Source organism: Gekko japonicus, unplaced genomic scaffold (genome assembly GCF_001447785.1).
Source record: "Gekko japonicus isolate JY-2015 unplaced genomic scaffold, Gekko_japonicus_V1.1 scaffold119, whole genome shotgun sequence".
Classification (NCBI taxonomy): domain Eukaryota; kingdom Metazoa; phylum Chordata; class Lepidosauria; order Squamata; family Gekkonidae; genus Gekko; species Gekko japonicus.
The window spans coordinates 46638-57240 of NW_015163606.1; the positions used below are offsets into that span (position 1 = coordinate 46638).

Genomic DNA, 10603 nt, shown 5'->3' on the forward strand with positions numbered 1-10603 from the left:
CCACTCGCAACTTGCGATATGAAATTCCTGTCTTGGAAGACGGCCTTTCTGGTGGCCATCACCTCTGCAAGGCGAGTTGGAGAAATACTGGCTTTCCGGCATGACACGCCTTATTTGTCATTCTTGCCAGACAGCGTCCGCCTCGTCCCTGACATCTCGTTCCTGCCAAAGGTAGTGTCAGAGTTCCACCTACAGGCAGAGGTCTTCCTTCCGGATTTCTTCCCAGTTCCGAAATCCCCAGAGGACAGACTGTTACATACCTTGGATGTCAAAAGGGCACTACTGTTCTACCTCAACAGAACCCGCCCAACGAGATGTGACTCCCAACTGTTAATCTCTTACGCACCAGCAAGGCTGGGGACTCGCATCACGGCTCAGCGCCTGTCAAAGTGGATTGCGGGGCTCATCCATCTCTGCTACCTAATCGCCAAACAGCCCTATCAGGGCTCATTCTACTAGAGCTGTTGTGACTTCCACTGCCTTCCTCCAGGGAATTCCCGACGGACATCTGCAAAGCCGCTACATGGGCCACGCCTACACCTTCATCAGGCACTACGCCCTAGACGTCCGTAAGAACACCAATACCAACATGGGATGTCACATTTTGTCTTCGGCTATGCAGTAAAGGACCTGCCAGCTCCCTCCTCCAGGTAGGCCACTGCTCGCTAATCTCCCATGGGTGTGAAGCACAGAGACCACGTCGAAGATAAACAGGTTGCTTACCTGTGACTGGTGATCTTCGAGTGGTCATCTGTGCATTCACACCACCCGCCCTCCTTCCCCGCTGCTGTCAGCTTCTACATTTTCAATAGGGGTTGATTTGCGGCGATTTGAAGGAACTGGCGGGATGTCTGCGCCCACCCCTCTGGGCATGAGCAGTGGGGTTCCTGCGCATGCCCGAGGTCTGGGGGCGAAAATCCATTAAAAGAGCTTGCTACAGCACCGATCGATCCAGCGCGTGCGCACAAGATCCCATGGGTGTGAATGCACAGATGACCAATCGAAGATCACCAGTCACAGGTAAGCAACCTGTTTTTTCCCTTGCATTTGCAGAAACAAAACATTGGAACTTACTTGAAGGTTTCTTCTCTTCAATGAGGCGAAGTAATCGAAACTGGTTAGGTCATGCCTCCTCTCACTCCAGGCAGGGCTATGCAAATTTGTGTAGACTGTACTGGCTCAGAGTGATGCTGATCCTCCTGTCTTAGTATAGCCCACCTGCGGGAGGGGGGGGATCTGACCAGCTCCAATCCTCTTGCTCCCTGTAGGCCTGGAAGCCTTCCAGTCTGTATGGGGCAGGCCACCTGCTGCCATCTCCTCATGGCTGCTTGGACCCAGTAGAGCTCTGCTGGGGTTTTCCAGTGCAGTCAGGGGCTGGCTGTGGAAATGACCCAAAGCCTCAGGTCTGGCAGCACCAACAGAGGCCCATGCCAGTTTCTGATGCCTGAAGCCTCAGGCAGGAGAGGCCTGCCACAACAGTTTCCCCCTTCTTTCTGAGACTGGCAATGGGGCCCTTCCCCAAGGCCCTTCCATCTCCCATATTTACAGGTAAGCGAGTCCAAGAGAGCAGGTCTGGGCTCAGACCCAGTAGATCTCTGCTGTTCCCCCCCCCAGTGCAGTTGACGGCTGTTTGGGGAATGACCTGAAGCCTCGGATCTGCCAGCACCCACAGGGGCCCATGCCAGTCCCATGCCTGAAGCCTCAGGTGGAAGAGGCCTGCCACAACTGTCTCCCACTGACAGCGGCTTGTGCTGCTGTGGATGTATCTGTAGTTTTAACAGGCACAGTCCACCCCCATAAAATAGCTTTTTAGTCAAATCTAGCTGTTTGAAACTTCTTCAGTTTCATTCTAAGAAGGGCAAATAAGACATCATGAAGTGTACAGCAACATCAGCTTTCTTGGAACATATTTGTTTTCCTTGTTCCATACTGTAACGATTTCATGTTTATTTGTGTGTGTGTCTTTAAAAGTTTGGTTTATATTGCTGTGTGATGATGATCTAGAATGCTGGACTCAGGCAAATGATGTGATTGGTGAGTGACAGAGAGGGGGAGGGGTTTTGGAATGGATGCTGTGTGGATGATTTGAATGTCTATCAGGAGCGACTGTTAGAGTTTTGACAGTTAAACAGTCAGTTAGTTAGTCAGCAGAGAGTGCTGGGTAAAAGCAGTTGATAGGGGTTGGTCCTGAGATTTCTGTGAGAGAAGCAGAAGTCAGTTAAGTTCTGTCTCTGAGTTGAAGGAGACTCAGCCCTGTGTGTGAAAAGAGTGACATTTAAGTCTGTGTTATAGGAGAAAATTACAAGCTGAGAGTCTAGGAAAAAGTACTGTGAAAAGTGTTACAAAGTTGCCTATGAAATATCCCTGTCAGTGGAGAGAGGCTTGTGAGAGACACCAAGCCATGGTTCAAATCATTCCCAGTTCTGTTTACATTGTTTGCCCTCGTGTTGATGCTTTCTTTAAATAAATTCTATTTTCTTCAAGTATACCAGCTCAGCAAATAATCCTTCCTCAGACCACATAGACCTTCATGAATGCCTAGACCCATGGTACACCTACCCAGTGATAGAAATATATATTATAGTAAGAGGTTGGAAAGCCTTAAAATTCCTGGTGGCAGCCGGATACCCAAAGAAAAATAAACTAAAAGGGACACTTTAAAGTAAAACCAGACCTCCCTAGTAAAGGGGTCGTCACACATACATATCATGTACAAAGCATCAACAACTGTTAACTGCCCGGGGTTGGATCTAGCAACAATTTCCACTGGGCATTCCCATCAGCAGAGGGACTTTCTCACCTCCAGCTGCAGCCTGAAATGCTTCCTGAAATGATGTTACTGGGGGATAAGGGACCCAGTCAGGATGACACGAGGGGCAAACTGAGCATCTGCAGTGGAGGAGGGAAGTCAGTGAAAACTGTTTAGCACAAATTTACCTTGGGATCCAACCCTTGGTTGTAATCAATATTCTGTAATATTAGTAATCAACTCTAGATTCTTGGATTCATATACAAAGGTTTTCTGGAACTGCTTTCGGTGATCTGTGGTCAATAAAGAAATGGAATCTTGTGGATCCAAACGCTATTCATAACACTTCTATCTGAGCAATGCTTTGGGAATAAAATGCAACAGGTGAAACTTTCTGCAACAATACACTACCTAATCCTGTAGAGCTGACTTCAGTTGCTAATTTCACACCATAAACTGATTACTATAATTTTATTGTAATTTTAATGTTTTAACAAAAAATTAGTATGAATATGGTTGTTTCATCTATCGTACACTGTCCTGAGTCCTGTGGGGAGGGTGGTATAAAAATTGAATTAAATAAATAAACACTAGAATCACACACTAGAATCAAATTCATGAGTCACTGCTCACCTTTCAAGGTATCTGAAGACGGGAGCAGTGACTCACGAAAGCTTAAACCCTGCCATGTATTTTATTAGCCTTTAAGGTGCTACTGGACTCTTGCTCTTTCGACTACTACAGACCGACTAACAGGGCTACCCATCTTAATCGACCTCCAGAGGGTAGCCCTGTTGGTCTGCAGTAGAACACTTACATTCGAGTCCAATGGCACCTTAGAGACCGACAACAGTTTCAGGGTGTGTTCTTAGTCTCTAAGGTGCCACTGGACTCGAATCTAACTAATCCTGGGTAGGTCCTCTTGGGTATGTGTCCTGACTGGGGCTTCAGCACTTCCAGGACCCGCAGAAAACAATCCTAAACGGGTCCACTCAGACTCCTACTCAGGCCTATTCATCGGGGCGCAGTCCCAGGAAAACGTTCTTAGGATTGCGCTGGAAACGAACGACTTCAGTAGCTCCTGAGGTTGTGCTTCTTCCGCTTCCAGATTCTCCACAGCACCGCCTTAACCCTTAAATCCCTTCTCTGGGTCCGCCCGCCTCTTCCCCCTCCCCCCCTCGTCTCTTCCCGCCCCCACACCTCACTAGAAATAACGGCAGCGAAGCAGCAGTTGCCTCCGACCGTTGCCCGTCACCGTCTCTCCGCCCCCTTTCCCTCCGTCGCGTGCGCGTCCCCAACGCAAGGCCCCGCCCTCTCTTGCCTCGCGTGATTTGCCTCGCGTCCATTTTCTCTCTTTCCCCCCCTTCCCCCCCCGACGCGCTTATTATGAAATAAATAAATAAACGAGCCCACCCCGCTTGCCTGCTCTTCCTCTCACACCCTGTCTCTCTCCTGCCTCGTTGTCGACGCGCGTCGGGTCGCTCTCCTTCTCTAGAGGCTGTGGGAAAGCGGCTTTCCCTTTTCCACCTCCCCTCGTTCGTCCCCCCCAACCCCGTTCCCGCGCTTCAGGCAGAAGCTCCGTTGCCGAGTCGGAGGAAGGAAGGGGGGGGGGGAAGCGAGCGAACCGGCAGCGGGGCAGGAGAACGAGGATCCCTTTCCCGGGATTGACTCCCGCTTGACAGCCGTTTATAGCCATATATTTAATTTTTTCTTTTATTTTTGGGAAATTCCGCGATGCGATGGGCTAGGCGGCTCGCCGAGAGCAGCGGGGCGGAGAGAAGAGCAGCCGAGCGAGGCGGCCACGAGAGGCGGCGACGGCGGCGGCGAGGCCTTGCCGGAGCGCGGGTGGCTGAGGCGGCAGCCGCTAGTGGCCGTCGTGGGAGAGAAGGACGCCGCCGGAGGGAGCCGCTCCTCCCCACGGTCTCCTCCATGGACAGCGGGTCGGAATTATGAGCCGGCGGGAGCTGCTGGCGCCCGGGACTCGCCCTCGCCCTCAGGGGTCCTCTCCCGCCCCGCGCTTCGAGGGGCCGGCAGCCGGGCTGCTCTCGCCTCACCGCCATCACTGTTATTCCTCCGGCACACGCCGCCGCCGCCGCGGCGCTTCTTCGCCCCCTCGGCCCGCGCCCCGACCGCCCGGCCCTTCCGCCTCGCCAGGACTCCTCCGGCCCTGGGGCCAGCCAAGCGGGGGGCGCCTTCGGCTGGTGTGAGCCCCCTCGCCTCCTCCCCCCCTTCCTCTCCCCGCGTCTCCCCTCCAGCCGTTCTTACCGTCTGACTCCCCTCCCCTCCCTCCCCCCTTCCCCAGCAAGCAAGCAGGTGACGGGGGGCTCCTGTCAGTCGAGGGGGGGAACTCCTCGTTTCTCCCCTCACTTCTCCCCACCACAAACCGAGGCATTAATCGGGATGCCGACGGATTAAAAACCAACAGCACGGAGGGTATTGATTTGTATGTATTGCTCTCGGCGGCCGCCGCCGCCACCGCCGCCGCCTGAGTTCGCCCCGTGTCCCCCCGTCTCAGAGTGTTGCTGAAGCTCCAGCCACCAAACATGTCGGCTCCCGCTGGGCCCCGGGGCGGCCCTGCTCCTCCTCAGCCTCCTCCACCTCAGGCCGAGGTGCCCGACCTCAGCCACCTCACGGAGGAAGAGAGGAAAATCATCCAGGCCGTCATGGATCGCCAGAAGAAGGAAGAGGAGAAGGAGCAGTCCGTGCTCAAGTAAGGGCCGCTCCCCCTCCCTCCCCCCGCTCCCCGCCGCCTCCCCCCAGCGCTCTGGGAAAAGCCGTGTGCCCCCCACCGTTGCTTCCCCCCCCCCTGTGCCTTGCTGGGGGAGGCCACTGGCATCGTGGCTGCCTTTTGCCTGGACTGGCCCTGCTCGCTGGAGACGGGGAAGGGAAGGGCGGAAGGGGGGGGGGAAGAAGAAGAAGCCGGCGGCTCCCTCCCCTCCCCTCCCCTCGTTCTCGGGCTCCTTATTCGCCGCCGAGGCGTGGACTGGGGCCAGGCACTCAATATGGCCGCACAGGTGCTGTTGGAACCCGGTGTGTTGCCAAGGCAGGGTGGTCTACGGGAGGCGGCGGCCGGGAAAGGGGGTCTCGCAGCAGCCAGGCTCGAAAAGACCTTACGCCGCCGCCGCCTGCCTGTCTGCCTCCCCCTGCCTTGGTTGCCTCCTGCTGCACCCTCTCGCCCCTCCCGGGCAGAGCGGAGTTGTATCGCCGAGGCCCCCCAGCTCCCGACTGCCGGGCTCCCGATGGGTTTGCGAGACCCGCCATCTTCCTCTCGACAACGTGTAGCCTCCCCCCCCCCCCATATCCCCTCCTGACTGCCGGTTTGGCGGACTGGCAAAGAGCTCTCTGGTCCCTGCACCTGTGGGATCCTCTCTAGACACTCACTGGCGAGCGGGGGAGGGCGCAGGCCTTCCAGGCGCTGGGAAGAGGCGCCACAGAAACACATCGGCCCAGCCGCTCAGTAACTTCAGCACCAGGGAGCTGTCCAGGCAGCGCTGGAGGAATTATTTGGTGTTCCTCCTCACGTTTCCTCTTTCACTCTGGGCTCCGTTGCCTCCCTCCGTTTTGCAAATGGGTTCAGTTCTTATCCTTTTGTCCCGTTGTTAGGAGGTTCCACGGTGTCTGTGGGTTTTTTTCCTTTGTATATGTGTTCTGGATTGTGAGATTTCCAGGGTGGCTTAACTTCCATGATCTGCACAATATGTTTTAGAATTTATTTTTTCCTTGAACCACCACTTATTAATAGCCAAGGGATTGTATTTATGAACGTACAATTTATGACTGTCCCCTGTTTTTCAACCATCATGGAATCTTACATGAAAATGTGGCTTTTTCTTATGTAATGGCCACACTGACCTCTAAATTATGCTTTGTTGCTCCATGAGAAAAGATATTACAGTACTGCTGTCTGTTAATTTTGCAAAACAGTCAGTAGACATGGTGTAACAATTTGTCCCTGTCAAAATGAATGCTTGTAAGTTTAAATGCTGCTAAAAATACCCAGGCAAATTACTAGGCAATCATAGTGATGTTAACCCATTGTCTTGTTGAAGTGCTGATTCAAAATCTGCAGCTGAAAGCTTCATTTTTGGGCTCAGCTGAGAGTTTGTGTTGAAATCAGTGTATTGTTAGCAACATGATAGTGAACAAATAAATTACTGTTTCCAGTTAATTTTTAATTCCCCATCAAGGAGAATAAAGTTCTTCACTGTTCTTAGGTGAAACAAAAATAATCAAATGTGTCAGTGCATTGAAGAAAGCCAATGTAATTACATTACGAAAAATGGGGTTACCATTTGCAACTCTTAATTCCAACTAATAATTTAAAGTAATTTACACCAGTTGCAGAGATTTGTATTCCTTTTATCCTTTACATCTTGCTGTATGCATTTTTAAAAATGTATCAGTAAATCTATTCGATTAATAACGTTCAGTTCTGTTTTAAGCAAGCAAAAAGTGACATTGCCAACAGTTGAAAATAAGTATTAACACTTAAAAGTAGCTATTAGATGTACTATAGTACACAGTCTCTGATTAAGACATGTTTTTGATTTTCATAAGCTGAGAATAAAGTTCTGATTATGTCCTTTGTTTTTAACTGTGAGCATAGGATATAGGCACAAATGTATTCCCCTATATTTTAAAAGTAAGGCTGAGAGATCTAACACATAGTTACTAATACAGAGATGTACGGTTGTTCACTAGTAGTTTGTTAAAGGGTGACTCGGGCATACATAAACCAAAGATTATGGTGGTGGGGGGGATAAATGATTAGATTTGTATTTGGGAGACCTGTGTTCAAATCCCCACCTTACCATGAGACTTCTTGGGTCACACTGGCTCAACTTAACCTATTTTATAGAGTTGTTGTGAGCATAAAAATTGGGAAGGAAAATCCATGGACACCACCCTGAGCTCCTTAGAGGAAGGGTAGGATAAAAATCTAGTAGATAGTCAATAAGTAAAAAAGCCTTGGACCCTATCAACAATTGGAGCACAAGCAAATTTGCAAGAGAAGACATGAATCTAATTGCAAGCCATGATATTTCACTAGCACAATTCAGATGAATTCACATGTGTTTCATACTGATACACCTCCCCAAGACAGCTGAATTTGAGAACAGGGAAGACCGTCCCTCCTAAAATTTGACTCTGATACACTATACATGGATTAATGGCCATTTATAAGCATTTTATAGCAGATATGAGATCAGGCAGATAGCTTGTCAATGTGTGTTTTCTTGTGAGATCTTAACAAGGGATCTTGGACAGCCATCTGGATACTGACAGTATGTACATATGAAACACTATGCAGGATGGCATGTGCTGATGTAGTTGGAACTGCAAGTATGAGACAAGTTAGGATGTCAGTCATGCTGTATCTGTGTTCATGCTTTGCAATGTCATTCTGGCTAGCACCTTACTATAAAACATAGTTGTATGGTTGTGCTGATACAGGTGGTTCCATGGTGGCTCAAGGACTAAAGGGATGTAATAGCTGCGTTGTTCTTAGTCACACCCTCATCTTGCTCTTTCTTATCTCTCTTTTTTCTGTGCATGACAATAGTCTTGGACAATGCCAGTATGCTCCTTCTGGTGGCAGAGTAATGCTAACACATGTTGCTGTGCTGGTGCAATATGCTGGATATGCAAGTGATGCTTATGCTGTGTCACTCATTGTGACCTTGTTCAGACAAAGGGATAATTTTGGCCACAGAGATCCTTTATTTTCTGTTATGACACATAATTATGGATGATATGGCTAGATCCAGTGGTTCAATTTCTGCTGATGGCAGAGTCTTATGCCAACACATGAAATTTTCTTCTGGTGCAAGTAGCTTTGCTCAAGCAGGTGCATTCTACTAGAAGAAGGCTCCTTATGTTGGCAGAAGATCCCTTACACTGGAGTAAGGCTCCATTGTTGGCAAAATGGTACCTTTGTATCCAAGGTATGGTTCTTATAGAGAAAGATCCTTCCTTTTGGTATCTCTCAATAGTTTCTCAGGTGTTCCCTCTCTACGTGAATCTTTTGCTTATTGTGAAAGGATGGGTACTTAAACTCTTCATGTTTCTAGTGTTAAAATATTAGTGTAGTATGTTGGTGCTTGAGAAAGGCTGCTGTAGCTTAATGGAGATCTAGCTAATTTTCTTTTTTCTTAATAGTAATTTTAGAAAGTAATCTTAGTGCTGTTTTTTCTGGTCTAATAAAAAGTGATCTTAATGTTGTTCTTTCCAGTCTGAGAAGTTATTTACCCTTTTGAAGGAAAAGGTAACTTCTGTGGTTTAAAGAAATATTGGAAGTGCTGGTCAGTTAGCTTGGGTTTCTTGATTTCTAATTTACTGACAAAAAGTTTTCTGAAATCAAAGCTATTTTTTCATATAGGATCAGGGCTATTTTTGGGCAGGAACGCACAGGAACGGAGTTCCGGCTGGCTCCCAAATTGGCCACGCCTAGCAGGAACTCATTAGCATAATAGGCCACACCCAACAACAGGAACTCATTAGGACTGGCTACATTAGGAGTGTGTGGGCTAACATGCAAAGAAGTTCCTGCTACAAAAAAAGCCCTGGGTTTTGACAACAAACAAGGTAAACAGAATAACAAGCAAAAGGTGGGTGTGGCTGGATAACCACACTTCTGGTAACATGGGGGTGCGGCCTAATGTGCTAATGAGCTGTGCTGTCAGGCGTGTGACCTAAGATGCGAATGAGTTTCTGCTGTTGGGTGTGGCGTATTATGCTAATGAGTTCCTGCTGGGCTTTTTCTACAAAAAAAGCCCTGTATAGGATGATTTGTTCTGGAAACTGAGCTAACACTTGTAGAGTTCTTGACAAAACTTACCTGCTACTTGTTATAAGTGATGATACAATATAGAATCTGTATAAAATACGTGAATAGAAAGCAGCTGGATAGTTAACTAACCTCTGATGTTTTTTCTTCACGCCATTTCTATTTTATTTATGTTGTCTAATGAGTCCGTCACTATGGTATTGGGGTGGCTACTAGGAGCATTCAGCAGTGTCACTAGCAGGTGTCACATCAATTTTTCGTCTTTGTTCCTCTTCCCAGGGCAAATTATGCATGGATTTGTATATGTATGTGTGCATATCCCACTCTGTCCTTTCCTTCTGCTCTGATTTGGAAGAAACAAAGAGAAGTGATGCAGAGCTGGACTCAGCAGGAGTTCATACTGATAAGGTCAGCATCCACTCCTGCTGGGATTTGCTAGAAGATGATGACATATGAAATGGTTATTTTGCAGAGGTACCTGCTTTTGACAGGTTATGTCTTGCAAAAACACTGGGTGAAATCATGCAATGTTCCTGGGAAGTGACCTCCATAGTTTTGTAGAATGTTTTTTCAAGATACTTCTGCTGCCCTTAGTATTATGCTCTCTTTAAAAATATCCTGTGTAGTGACCATCTGAGAACCTGATATTACTATTAACTTCATGTGCGATGTCAGTAATTGTTACTAATTACTTGTCTTTCTATCAAGCTTAACTTTAATGGATTTTATACATCAAGGGTATCTTCTTAGAAACTAAACATTGTATCACAATCTTCTCTTCCTTTGTAATCTCAAGAATCTATAATTGTAATGTGCTTTTTTGTGGGATTGTCCTTAAAAAGGATGGGAAGTGTCAGTTGCTACAGAGAGCTGCAGTTTATCTGCTGATAGGACAGGGAACTATAGGGACTTCTATTTTCTTTCCCAGTTGAATTTATGGTATGGATTTTAACCTAAAAGGCCCAATATATCATACCTGTATCTCTTAGGGAGAACCTGTATGAATATTGCTTTCCCCCCACTTGTTAAGGCCCTTGGGATATAAGAACAGCTACAGGATAATGTAG

General features: G+C 48.2%; 1 protein-coding gene across 1 annotated transcript in view; it reads left to right on the forward strand.

Annotated features, from left to right (window-relative positions):
* Positions 1-5292: 5292 nt before the first annotated feature.
* Positions 5293-10603, forward strand: part of RIMS2 (regulating synaptic membrane exocytosis 2) — a 611329-nt gene continuing 606018 nt past the window's right edge. The window contains exon 1 of the mRNA XM_015407292.1: positions 5293-5459. Within this exon, the coding sequence (XP_015262778.1) occupies positions 5293-5459 (167 nt within the window). The remainder of the gene's footprint in view (positions 5460-10603) is intronic.